This window comes from Ictalurus furcatus, chromosome 1, assembly GCF_023375685.1.
Source record: "Ictalurus furcatus strain D&B chromosome 1, Billie_1.0, whole genome shotgun sequence".
Classification (NCBI taxonomy): Eukaryota; Metazoa; Chordata; class Actinopteri; order Siluriformes; family Ictaluridae; genus Ictalurus; species Ictalurus furcatus.
Window position 1 is genome coordinate 27,411,917 of NC_071255.1, and position 14,743 is coordinate 27,426,659.

General features: G+C 40.5%; 1 protein-coding gene across 1 annotated transcript in view; it reads left to right on the plus strand.

Annotated features, from left to right (window-relative positions):
• The first annotated feature begins 1,046 nt into the window (after nucleotides 1-1,046).
• rheb (Ras homolog, mTORC1 binding) overlaps nucleotides 1,047-14,743 on the plus strand; it is a 33,827-nt gene continuing 20,130 nt past the window's right edge. The window contains exon 1 of the mRNA XM_053635142.1: nucleotides 1,047-1,515. Within this exon, the coding sequence (XP_053491117.1) occupies nucleotides 1,464-1,515 (52 nt within the window). The 5' untranslated portion in view covers nucleotides 1,047-1,463. The remainder of the gene's footprint in view (nucleotides 1,516-14,743) is intronic.

Below are 14,743 nucleotides of genomic sequence, written 5' to 3' on the forward strand. Positions count from 1 at the left end.
TAAATGGCTATATTGTTTTGTATGAATGAGTGATCAGGATAGTTTTTCACATCATTTTGTAGCAAAAACTCTAGGCTACAGATCCAGTTCTCAAAAGTCATGTAAACAAATGTTTAGTATGTGTTATATGACCTTATTTTAGTGACTTTTTTTCAAAAATACAAACATGTACAGACATGCTGCTCACATATTATTGTAGTCTTGTTTGTGCCAAATACAGTATAATCAGAGTTTATCCATTAATATGTTTATAAGCAACTGCAAAAAGGGATTTCAAAACTTCTCCAGAGCCCAAAAACACCCTCAGATCCCAGAGGGTTAAACCGATTATGGTAAGTAATTTATTCAGTTTGAGAAGCATTAAGTGGCAACATGTGTGTATATATTTATGTATGTATGTATGTATGTGTCTGTGTGTGGGAAAGGGAAAGGGAAACACTGGCGTCCAATCCCAGACATATTCCCACCTCGCACACGTAAATGACTGTAAAATCTAGAAAAATATATCAATGTTAGGAAATATCCGATAGATGGCAGCAGAGACCAGTTTAAATTTTTATTTATATCTAAAAAGTAATATATATTAAATGATTGGTTTGCTATACTGTATACAGCAACGTTATTAAATGTAGTCCTTGATGTTATTTTGTTTGTATTTCCTCAGTTGTAAGTCGCTTTGGATAAAAGCGTCTGCTAAATGAATAAATGTAAATGTTATTTTGGCGGTACAATATACTCACGAAATAAACACAATAATACTCTAAACAACTGAATGACAAAAATGATTATAAATTGAAAACAACACTTGTTCAATCCTCTACAATGCCAGTCTATAGTCTGTACAGTCAAGGGTTAACACGACTGAACTCAATGACCCTCATTCTGCACAGAGTCAGTTTTAGTGCGATGTTTGCCAATTTTAATGTTCACTATAGAATCAAATGTGTTTTTTTAAATAAATAAATGAATAAATAAATTTTTAAAAAGAGAGAGAAATACTCAATATCCTAGCCTAATCAACAAAAACATTAAAATAAAACAAGTTACTCGCGGTGTACATTTATTGATGTAGGGACTACTGTAGTGTATCAATGACAACTCTGAGTAGCCAATGAATTTTGTCGTTAATGGAAACGAGAAGAGGGCCTGGTCCAGTCATATTGCGAGGGAAGCAGAAAGTCCCGCCTCTCAGGGCTCACGAGACCAATCAGATAGCGGCATTCCTGAATAATTCACACCGGATTGCTTTGGGCAGTGACGCAGAGAAGGATACAGATGCTTGACTACTTTTCTGTTAAATTGTTAGAAATTCGCACAGTTTGGACGAACCGACGGTTTTTTCTTTACCGTTAGGCTTCGCATTGACGTGTCAGCTCGAGTAAATGTAAAAGGGTGTGCTCGTCAAGCGAAAGCGCTTCTTTATGTCGATATTGGTGTGGTGTCGCTGATTAAGGAAAATAAAGATGCCGCAGCCCAAATCTCGAAAAATCGCCGTGCTGGGTTACAGATCCGTGGGTAAGTGGAGCCGAGACCGCTGTCGTGAGTCGGGTGTCCGGGGCCTGACTGTGGCTGGATGTATGGACGGATGGAAGGATGGGTAACCTGGCTAATTGTCCGTTATGTTTTGCTAACGTCGGCTTACGCACGACTTAATCATGTCTGCAGAGTGTGTGTGTGTGTGTGTGTGTGTGTGTGTGTGTGTGTGACATTGATTCAGTGTGGAAGAGTTGAATTGAATGGCTCTCGTGACACACTCCTCCAGACAGAGCTAGCTAATAACCAGATACGTTTATATATATATATATATATATATATATAAGTTCTCGAATGTTTTTTGTTGTAAATGTTATAGGTAAAATTATGGCTAGTTTTGCGTGCGCGCGCGTGTGTGTGCGCATGCGCGTGAAGAAATTCCTCAAATAACTCGAAGGGATGCAATGATGCTCATGACCTTGCGTGGAAATGTATTTTATTTATTTTCTTTTTGTATGTACCTGTTTTTATTTGGGCTTAACACTGACCTGGGTAGCTCCTGGCAGTCATAAAGTGTAATTAACTCTAACAAAACAGAATATATTCTTTCAAACCCTATAAAAATGACGTGAATGAACGTTCATTCATCATTCCTGCAGAAGGCATCAGTGAAAGTAAAAAGGTGTGATTTATTTATAGTTTAGTTTTTATTCCGCTAATGCATGAGATTTGCACAGAGAGTGTGTAGCCGTGTTTTCAGGGGTTGAGTAGATATAATATAATGCATGCTTTAAAAGGCGCGAGAAGTCTCCGGATGACATCATGGCTCATTTGCATATTCATTGAATTGTCGTGGTCATTTGCACATAAAAGCGTTTTCTGAAAACATTTCGAGCAGAGTGGAGTTTATCATTATTATTATTATTATTATTATTATTATGATTATTATTTATCAGAATAGACAATAATAGTTTTAAAGAAATGCGTCATGGCTGTGTTTGCATTTGGTCATGATGTTGTATGTGTTTACATACTTTAAATTATAAACCAACAAAATGTCTAACAAGAAGCCAAACAAGCAAGCAGTGTTTTCCTGACATTAGCATTTGGTTGTACATTGGTTGTTTTTGGGAGCCATTTCATAACCTTCTGTTTTGGTTAACAAAGGAATGTTCTGGGAGCTTTTATACAAAACATTAACGCGTTCAACGTTGCTTTTTTTAAGTATTGGTTTTGTAACCTTGCATTAACGTTTTTATAGTCTCGCAACAGGAAGTTTGCCAAAATGAACAGTGTTAACTTCGATAATCAAAATACATCAAAATGTTACCAAAGGAGAACCAAATGCTGACATTATGGAAACGTTCTGTTTGTTGGGACACACACACACACACACACACAAATAAAGCACTGATAGTTAGTTGGTAAATTATCATGAAGAAAATGGTTATTGAAATCGAAAAACGTGCTTTTATTTCTTGTACAACCTCAATTCCAACAAAGTTGGGACACTGTGTTAAATGTAAATAAAAACAGAATGCAATGATTTGCAAATCTCACAAGCCCATGTTATTCACAATAGAACATAGAAAACATATCAGATGTTTAAACTGAGGAAATATACCATTTTAAGGGGGGACAACAAGGTAATTTTGAATTTGATGGCCGCAGCATGTCTCAAAAAAGTTGGGACGGGGCAACAAAAGGCTGGAAAAGTAAGTGTTACTAAAAAGAAACAGCTGGAAGAACATTTTGCAACTAATTAAGTTACTTGGCAATAGCTTAGTAACATGATGGGGTATAAAAAGAGTATCTTGGAGAGGCGGAATCTTTCAGAAGTAAAGATGGGCAGAGGGTCACCAGTCAACAATCCATGAAAAACTGCATCTACAATTTGAGTAGATAAATAAAACACTTGCAAATAAAGCAATGTTTCCATCCCATTTTTCCAATATGAAAAATGACTTGTGCTTCAAAGCGCGCTGATGAAATGCTATCACAAACCTCATGTTATCTTGCCAGGCGGATGCCTGATATTTGGGAATGGAATCATATGAGACAGTTCTGAGAGGTAATTATACCAAATCATTTCAATGACAGACTTTTTGGGTCAGGCATTTGAGAATGACTGACAGCAACATTTGAGATTGGTCCTCTGGTTAGTCCAGTTATGCCGATCTACCGTGCCCCAGTTCCGACAGAAAAAAAAAGTATTTATGAGCCAATTATCCAATCACATGATTTGTTGAAGCAAAGTCACATGACTTTTTTTTATGCACATCAAGGAATTTAATAGGTATTTACTGTGTTTGTCATAGTTTATGTTCAAATAAAACATTACCCACTTCAGTTTAGTGGATAAGTTTTGGTTTTTTTTAATGCGCATTTTGGAGATTTTATTTGCATCTGATGATTACATCCATCATTTTTTTTTTAATGCGACATCCCAAAATTCACACAAGAATGTGTGGATGGAAACATGGCTTGTGAGGAGTTTCACATGTTCTCCACATCTTTGGATGGATTGTCATAAACATGCAAGTAGGAGGGTTAGCTATGCTCGATTGCCCTAGGTGTAAATGAGTTGCGATGGTGATGGACTGGCATACTTTCCAGGGTGAATTCTTCTGCTGTATCACAGTGTTATGGAATAGGCTCTGGGAATGAATCCATGCACGAATTAATGAAAGAGCAAAGAATTGTCCACTATAATAAATATATTATTGGGGATCAGTCATTGGGAACGTAGGTTCGCATGAGTACAGAAGTGTAAACTGACCAAACTTTAAGAGCTGTGATATGAGCTGGAGAGTCGTATCGAGTGCAGGACGGTCACTAATCCCTGCTCAAAAAGTCCCAAGATTTTCACCATGCTCTTTTTTTTTTTTTTTTTTTAATAAAGCCATCGAATGGGTTACCAACATCAGTGAAATTACAAGAATTTATATGTAGCTGTCATAGACGCTTGATTTGACTGTCTGCAAAATACAGCTACTTGTCTTGGCTCTGCTTTGCATGATTAATTGCTTGTTCCCATGTATATTTTCAGGCATGTAGTCTGTCACACACCAAGTGAGGTATGTATTGTTGCGCCCATGGCATCAGAATGTACAGTATTTACATGGTGTTTAGGCTCCAGTAGATTGCTACTGTGATACAAAATACCATTGAAATAGGCACAAAGTTATTTAGTTGTAGTTAGCTTGCATCATCTGTATTTTGTATTGCATTTGACCTCTCTGTAAAATGGAACATTTTCTTCCATATACATCCAACAACACACTTATACATGTGATGACTCATATGTCATTCATTCATTCATTTTCGTTAACCGCTGTATCCTGGTCAGGGTTACAGCGTATCCTAGTAACACTGGGTGTGAGGCAAGTAATAGGATATGATGCACACACACACACACACACACACACACACACACACATATATATATATATATATATATATATATATATATATTTCACCACTTATTTACACCTGTGGCCAATTTAGAGTATCCAATCCAGCTACTTTCATATTTCTGGGAGGAAACCGGAGTACTTGGAAGAAACCCACAGGGAGTACATATGAAACTCCAGACAAACAGACAGGGACCCTGGAGCTGGGAGATGTGCTGATGTGTGGGACAGTCTGGGAAACCCCTGTACATTGTGAAATTTTGACTTTCTTACTATATATAGTTCTGAAAACTGGTTGAACTTCAGGCTCGTCATCTTATCTTGTACACCCCAATGTTCAGAGCGACGTGGATAGTGATGGTCATCCTTCGGTCTCGCAGCTCCATAGTTACATTCGTAACTTACGATCTGTTTCGACCTCACTCTGACTTTCACTATGGTCTAAATAGGATGACTTGTATGAAAAGGACTGTGAGGAACCGAAATGTCTACATGATCAGAACCTATGGGCAACAGACATCAGAACTGCATTGTTCACAGGTGTTGCACAGGTCACGTCAACTCTGTAAAATTTTGTAAATGTACATGGTGTGTACCATGATGCTGCAGCTCAAATATCTCCCTCAGAAACTCCTTTCAGCACAGCCCATTAAGTGGCCACACTTCTGGTTGAATGGGCCCGTATTCCTGTAGGAAATATGCATGGGACATGACATCAATCAACCAATGTGACAAACGCTGCTTGGACAGCGGTAACCCTAATCTGGCTTTTCCTTAGCAGACAAAAATCTGAGAATGAGACTTCCTTAAAGGTTGAGTATGAGTTACATAGGTATGTAATGCCCTAACTGGACCTAGAGTGAGTAACCCCTCCTGCTCTGCTTGTGAGGAGGAAGAGGGTTGAAATCGAACCACCTCCAGTACTTGATTTATAAACTGGGGATTAAACACTTTCTGCAAAAAAGCAGGATTAGGCCAAAGTGACACCCCCAAGCCATCTGCTTTCCATCTTAAACAATCCTCACTAAATAGAGGGAGCGTACATTTTTCCTACTCGTCTGGCAGAACAAAGGGCCAATAGAAAAGCCATCTTGAGTGATAAAGCTTTCAAATCTGCTTCAGAAATCGACTCATAGGGAGATTTAATGAGAGAGTTCAAAACAAGAGGTAAGTCTCAGCTTGGTGCCCGCAAAGCGTGGCTTGGACACAAGCGATGAGTTTCCTTCAGGAACTGACACACTAAGGGATGTCGGCCCAATGGCAGCCCATTCACCCCTCGTGAAATGCTGAGATAGCCGAGGCATAAACTTTAGTTGTACTAGCTGCTTTGCCCTGATACAATTGAGATTGCAGGAAGCAAAGAACAAGCGGTACAGGACAGATTACTGGGTCAACTTTTATGCCCAAACTCCAGTCTGAGATGATTCTCCACCATAGTGAGTAATTGGCTCGAGTAGATGGAGCTGCATTGCTCAGTGTCTCACGGATAGTCTCGTCTAACTGCTGAGAGACACACTCCACAGAGGCTAAACCCATAATCACAGGGCAGTTGGGTTTGGATGCCAAATCTGTCCATCTGCTTGTGACAGAAGATATAATCATGATGGAAATTGCCCTGGGTAACCCTGTATGATCTGAATCAGGTCTGGAAACCATAGTCTTTGTGCCCAGTGTGGAACTACTAGAAGAACTGTGTAATGACCCTCCCTGACCCTCCTGAGTACTTGAGGAATCAGAGTAAATGGGGGGGGGGAGAATACAACTACCCAGTCAGCCATTCTTGTGACAGAGGCCTAAGCTGCCCCTCTGTACCATGAGGGAGTACCACTCCTGGCAATAAGTTGTTTCCCCGGATTCAAATAGATTGACCTGGGCTACCCTGTATTGGGCCCAAATTTTGGCCACTACATCCGGTTGTAACCTCCACTGTCCTGGGAGAGGCCCTGTCCTGGACAAAATGTCAGCCACTCTGTTTGCCACACTGGGGATGTGAATGGCTCTCGGAGACATCAGTCGGGGCCATGCCCATGTTGGTTCTTTTGCCACTTGGACACAATGTAATGACCTTTTTCCCCCATGGTGGTTTATATGGTACGTTGCAGAGGTGCTGTCCATTCTCACCAGTACATGCTTGTGGTGTGTGAATGGTAACAGCCCCTTGAGAGCAAGATGCATGGCCCTCAGTTCTAGTACATTTATATGTTCTGATAACCAAGGGGGCTTCCACGTGCCCCCTACTAACCTGCCTTCCCACACTTCCCCAACCAGTCAGTGATGCATCCGTTGTGATCACTGATCTGTGAGGGAGATTTCCCAGTGGGGTTCTTCTCAAAAGGAAGTCCCTGTCTCTCCAGGGGAGCAGGGCCCATTTGCAGAACTGTGTGAATGGTAAAACCTGAAATTGGAAAACTTGGCCTTGGAAAGCAAAGCGAAAAAAAGGCATGTGTTCTGGACAAAAAGGGATGTGGAAATATGCGTCTGTCAAGGGATGTAAACCACTCTCCTGCACTTATGGACTGCATTATTGACTTTGTGTTAATCATTGTGAATGGGAGTACTTTTAGGTATTGGTTGAGACCCCTGACATTGAGAATAGGCCGATGACCTCCATTTTTTCTTTTTTTGGAATTATGAAGTAGGTTGAGTAAAACACAGTTTGCTGTGCACTGGGAGGCACTTTTTTTTTTTTTAAGCAGACCTTGCACTTCCTCCATCAATACAGCCTCCAGTATTGTGCTCTTGATAATTGTGTTCTGGACCTTTGAAAAAGGGGGTGGGAGATCTCTGCTGAAACTGCAGCCGATACCTGTGAGTTACTGTGGATAAAACCCATGGGTCTGACACAACTTCCTTCCAGTTGGCTCGAGAAAGTTGGGAGGAACAATCAACGGCCTGCACTGACTCCTATGCAGGACCGCTATCATGGCCTGCACCTCTGCCTGAGTTCCCCTGTTGACCTCCCCCTCGGGACTGAGGTCTCTCCTAAGCATGCTTGGTGAGATTCTGACTGTGGGTACAAAACAGTAATACGTCTCCGCTTATATTATAAACTAAATTGCCCATAATCGAGATTTTCATCTGTACTGCCACTTTTATGACAAGCTCCTCGTTTTGTCTGAGCGACTGACATATTGTGATTCTTACTGTGGTTAGTTGGCTGGCTAACTTTTCTCCCAATCTGAAGGCTTTCCAAGGAGAGACAGTTGATGAGGCAGTGGGAAATAGCCGTAATAAGAAGGGAAGGTTTTTCTGCAAGTGAGTTTCCCTTGCTGTGCAGTGAGCACTTCAAGCCAGAGGACTTTGACAGGACAGGTCAGACTGCCAGGATTAGAGATGGAGCTAAACTATCTGCCTACAGCTTCCCCAGTCAACTTCAAACAATAGGTGTATCGCTAGGCTATAATGATTTAATAGCTTGTCATCAAATCGTGACTCGTTGTTATTATTATTATTATTATTATTATTATTATTATTATTATTATTATTATTTTGTTCGCTATTGTGAATTATTATTATTAGCTATTTTTGTTATTATTATTATTATCATCAGCTATTATTGTTGTTGTTGTTACTATTATTATTATTACTATTATCAAATAAATGTTTTACTGCTATAACTGTAAATGTTTTACTGGATCCATAAATTATTATTTTATAATTATCTTTGTCTGTTTTGGGGTATATCTGTATCCTTTTATTGCTAATAAAATATAGAAAGCTGACTGACTGCCAGTGTCTATTTGATTTGTACTTGCCAATTTTGTTCCGTTTTGGTACAATGATGGTCAATTATTAGTACTTAAAGAAGCACGGATCAATATGGCGAACGGGTTGGCATATCGCAGCAATGGGCCAATGCGGTGTCTATGTACGTCTATGTTTTGAACCCCCAACCCCAGAGTTGTGAGGCAAATGTGCTGTCATGTTTTAAATACCACGAAACTGTGACATTGCAGTGCGCAGTAAAAAAATTAAGGCATGTAGCTTTTGGTCAAGAAATGCTAACCTTATGTTAGTTCCAGCAATTGTTTTAATTGCCGGTAAACCAGTTGAAGCCAGGTTTGGTGTCTGTGCCTGAGTAGATGCTCTGTATGGGGAAAAGTTTGTGGTCACCTGATAATCACACCCATATGTGGTTCTTCCCAAAATTGTTGCCACGAATTTTGAAATACACAATTGTATAGAATGTCTTTGCATGGTGTAGCTTTATAGTTTCCCTTTGTCAATGCCCCTGTGCGAAAAGCGAAGTCCATGAAGTTTTTTTTAGAAAGGTTGTAGTGGAAGAACTCGTGTGGCCTGTACAGAACCCTGATCTCAACCCCACTGAACACCCTTAGGATGAACTGGAATGCTGACTGCAGCCCAGGCTTCCTTGCAAGGTATTAGTGCCTGATCTCACTAATGCTCTTGTGGCTGAATGAGCACAAATCCCCATAGCCACACTCCAAAATCTAGTTGAAAGCCTTCCCAGAAGAGTGGAGGTTATTATAATAGCAACGGGGACTAAATCTGGAATGGGATGTTCAACAAGCACATATGAATGTGATGGTCAGGTGTCCACAAACTTGGCCATATAGCGAAGTGTCACGGTATCTGGCCCCACCCCAAATCTGCATCAGTTTTGGCCGATCTTTCTTAATAACAACCTGTGATCGGTATCGGTGTCATGGAGTGTTTGCTAAATTGGTTACCAGCATGGTCCTTGCCGGAAGATAGCCTAGACTAAAATATAGACTATATAAGATAGAGGGGGAAAAAAAAAGATGTTTCATGAAATTAGAGCTGCAACAATTAATCGATTATGAAAATCGTTGTCAACGAATCTCATTAACGATTAGTTGGACTGTACGAGGTATGTTTATTTATTACGTTACTTCTACGCATCGGAGAGTAAATATTAAAGTTGTGTCCCAAATGATGTACTATCCACTTACACTATGCACTATGTACTCAACCGTCTACTGTATGAATTTTAGAAGGGTAATATAATCTTAAATGGAACACTATCAGGTTTTTTTTCACTAACCAGAAGTATAAGCAGTTGATGGCTCATGATGTCAAACACACGTAATGTACTGCTGCTAGCTTTAGCAGAATAACCATCCATCCATCTTCTACCACTTACTCCTTCTTCAGGGTCGCGGGGGAACCTGGAACCAATCCCCCGGTACACCCTGGACAGGGTGCCAGTCCATCGCAGGGCACAATCACATATACACTCACACACCCATTCATACACTACGGACACTTTAGACATGCCAATCAGCCTATCATTCATGTCTTTGGACTGGGGGAGGAAACCTGAGTACCCGGAGGAAACCCCCGCAGCACAGGGAGAACATGCAAACTCCGCACACACATGGCCCCGGCGGGAATCGAACCCTGGAGGTGTGAGGCGAACGTGCTAACCACTAAGCAACCATGTGCCCCGCAGAATAACCCGTGTCAACAAAAATAAATTTCTTGTTTACTGTTTATTAGCATTCTTTTATACCCAACATGACCTTAATCACCATCAGATGGAGGCGTAAGGCAAGGGAGCACAGCGTACAGTGTAAATTGTTATTTATTATAATGGAATTGATCTATTAGTAACGAGGCCATGTTGCTCCTCACTCGCAGTGTAGATGTGGTGATGAACAGTGTAGCGCAAGTAAGATCTGTAATGTCAAATTAAAATGGTATGATCTAAGTAAACACAAGTAAAATAATACAGTTGCAATCAAAATTATTCAACCCCCATTGCAAATCAGATTTATTGTTAAAATGTACAGACTTTCAGCTGTTTGCACTGAACAAATGAAACAAAAGCAACTGAAATAGTTCAACACAATGAATACTTCAAGTGGTTTCCCCAAATTCAACTGAAAATCCAACTTATAATGACTTCTCCAGTCTCAAAATTATTCAACCCCTTCATGGCAAGCAACTTTAGTTCTTAGAAGAGCACCCTTTTGCTGTTATGACCTGCTGCAACCGCCTTCTTCAAATCTCACGAGATTTTCTATGGGGTTCAAATCACGTGACTGTGATGGCCCTGTAGAATCTTCCAGGACTTCTTCTGCAACCAAGCCTGCAACCAAGTGGAATTTGAGGTATGCTTGGGATCATTGTCCTGTTGGAAGGTCCAAAGATGACCAAGCTTCAGCTTCCTCAAGGACAGCATGACATTTTCTCCTACGATTTTCTGACACTTCAATGAATCCATCTTGCCTTCCACACGCTGTAGGTTTCCAGTGCCAGAGGATGCAAAGCAGCCCCAGAGCATCACCGAGCCACCACCATGCTTGACTATGGACAGAGAGCTCTTTCTTCATTCTTCTTTCTCCAGACATACCACTGATTCATAGTGCTGAAAAGTTACAGTTTTGTTTCATCGCTCCACAGAACAGAATCCCAAAACTTCTGTGGCTTATTTATATGATTTTGAGCCGAATTTTCTTGTGCTTTTGGGTCAGTAGTGGTGCACGTCTTGGAGTTCTGGCATGGAAGCCTTCTGCGTTTAGTACGTGCCTTACTGTACTCACTGAAACCTCAGTGCCTATTGCCACCAAGTCTTGCTGCAGGTCTTTTGCAGTCACTCGAGGGGTTTTCACAACCTGCCTTCTCAGAAATCTGGTTACAGCCATTGATATCTTACTTTTTCTGCTCCGTCCAGGTAATTAATTTATTAAATAAGCCAGTTCAGGTATTTCATACATTTTCTGTCTTTAGCCAGTTCAGATATTTCATGTGTTCAAGCTCAGGTACACCTGGTGCAACTAAGGAAGCCCTTGATTAATTGCATCAGGTGTGCTTGAGACAACACCTGTTTTGCAGATTGGTGCTGTTTTGAGGGATTCTATTCTGGGGGTTGAATCATTTTGAGACTGGAGAAGTCATTATAAGTTCCATTTTCAGTTGAATTTGGGGAACCCACTTGAAGCATTCATTGTGTTGAACTATTTCAATTGCTTTTGTTTGATTTGTTCATTGCAAATAGCTGAAAGTCTGTACATTTTAACAATAAATCTGATTTGCAATGGGGGTCGAATAATTTTGATTGCAACTCTGTCTAAAGGCAGTGAGTAACAGAATTTAGCCACAGCGACATCCGGCGGGTTTTCCCAGACCACACTTACAGAATAATGACTGGATCAGTAAAGCACTTTCATGCCAATAAGTCTTTTGTTCATTTTACCCAGCCTGTCCTTGTTACCTCCTGCTTCAGTGATCAGAATTGTCAGTATGTATGAATGTATTAATTCACAAAGCACATGATGTTTAATATATGACCACCCTGGACTTCTAGATTTTCTCATTTCCATTTATTCTTCTAAATGAATCATCTTGTGGCATGGTAATGCAGACTGCTGTCAGGTCTCTTTTCAGGAATTTCATCAGCACAGGTTTGTCCCAGTCACTTCAGTGTATAGAAATTCAGACAAGCTGCATTTGTTTCAGGAGTCTCCACATCGATAGCTCCATGTGTTTTTGCTTTATTGCGTGTTCTTTTGTGTAATCTCGCTCCCACATCTGCTCTTTTTCCTGCACTGAGCAGTCAAGAGCGCTGTGATCCTCCCTACCCACTCTGTCGCTGTGCCTATTTATAGCTGGAAACTTGCTTTAATTTCCATGTGTCTTCGTTAAAACCGAGAGGGTTCAGAAAAGCTGCAGCACACATCTATGATTACGTTGTGTAAAGCTGTCTTGTGAAACCTTTTACTAAGAAGGCATTATATAAATTAAGTTACGGTAGTATCATAAAAAAAATTGTAGCATGTGATTCAGACTTTCTATTAAAGGAGCAGTGTGTAATTTCGACCTGCCAAGTGAATCACAATGGGAGAAAATGTTACAATTCTCCTATTTCCTTTACCTGTTTCACTTCTTGTAGTCAAACATATGACAGATGATTTGAGGAAAAGGGGCGGGGCTGAGCATCTCTCCTCTAACTGGGAGGCGGGGTGGGGGGTCTGGGGGGCTTCTGGCCCAAAAAATTAAAACAAACCTGAAATCAAGAGACTAGTGAGATCATGGCATTATTGCAAATAACAATTCTGAGGTATGCTTTGAATTTCTGATTAGCTAAAACCTTTAAATGGTAAATGGTCTGCACTTATATAGTGCCTTTTAACCTTAGCGGTTCTATAAAACGCTTTACACTGTTTCTCATTCACCCATTCACACACACACACACACGCCAATAGCAGCAGAGATGCAATGCAAGGTGCTAGCCTGCCATTGGGGGCAACTTAGGGTTCAGTGTCTTGCCCAAACACACTATAGCATGTGGAGGCATGTGGGCCAGGAATCAAACCGCCAACGCTACGATTAGTGGACAACCCACTCTACCACAGCTGCAGCTATGCTCTAAACCTTTAGTCTAGAGAACTTTAGTGTTAAGATATTACCTCTAAAAATCTGTACATTCCAGATATACAATTCTTTTTAAATACTTACCAATATTCATATTTTCCTTAAAATCAGAATCAGTTTTCTTGGGAGATGAAAGAAAGGCTTTATTATGATTATCATTTCATCCACATTCGTTCTTTGTTTTTCAGGGCGATCTTGCCTCTCTACCATTCTGAGTCAATATATTATTTAAATGTATCGTGACACCATTCCTCCATTCTGTTTGAATTCTCTTTAAAGCCTATAGCACAAGCTATCTGGCATTTGATTATGGTTATATAACCTGCTAATCGATTCCATTCAGACGCAGTGTGAAAATTGGCTTCATCTCTCACCGAGCTGCGTGTTCCTGTGCGAGTAGTCACGTCGTCTTTTGGGCTTTTCCATCTGAATGAGGGCTCGCATTTTACACATGCCGGCGGGATCGAGTAGTTGTTATAGCAACAGGCTGTGGTACATGGCTGCCCACACGCTCTGACATCTCGTACTGCTGCTGCTGATACTCCAGCTCTACACGTCTCTACTACACGCCACAAAAATCGCTCTGAAAACACAGAGATTGCCCTTGTTCGTTTCTGTGTTTCAATCACAGAACTCCTGAACTCAAAAATCAAATGTTTTAAACGGTCGACTCATCCTGAATGACTGATTCTGATTATATAGAGTTTATATAGCGTTTGCTATGACAGCGTTCAACTGACATTTCTGTTTAAAACTACGATGCATGACCGATATGTTGGCAAATTACTTTGGTATAAGAGGAATAAAGCACTTTGGGAAGTGTTGTTATTGCGGTATTGAACTACAGCAGTACCTCTGCTTCACGTCAGGCTCCATCACACCGCCTCATCATTGATTATTTTCCTATAACAGCATGTCCCCATTATGTTTTATTCCTTACATGTTGAATAATTAGGGCTGCACAATTAATCGAATATCGATCGTGATTATGATTTTGACTGCCCACGATTACATGAACATGATCGACTGTGATATTGATGTGTAAAGTTTGTCCTCCACTAATAGAAAACTCCACTACAGATCACATCCAGCGCTTCCTAAACTTACAGCCAATCACCATAGAGCGGCACAGGGATGACATAATTTTGTAATGCCAAAACCCGAAATGGAGTGAGCATTTTAGTGCTCAAGCTGCCAGTGTCACTGCGAGCTCCAGTGCTTTGTGCGAGGAGAAATCATGACACCACATTAAACATCATCATGCCAAACAGGAAAACACTTTGCAGATAAACTCAGGGCTCTACATTGCGACCATTTCACTCACATTTGCGACTGAAAAGTATTTTGTGCGACTGTGAATAAATATTTATTTGCATCGGTGCGAGTGACCTGTTCGGAGTTGTATCATACAATCGGAATAAAAATTCCAGGAAGTCTAAAATGCATCTACACCGAGCAACAGTTACTTTCACACTGCTTTTCATCTCCTCAGTCAAACG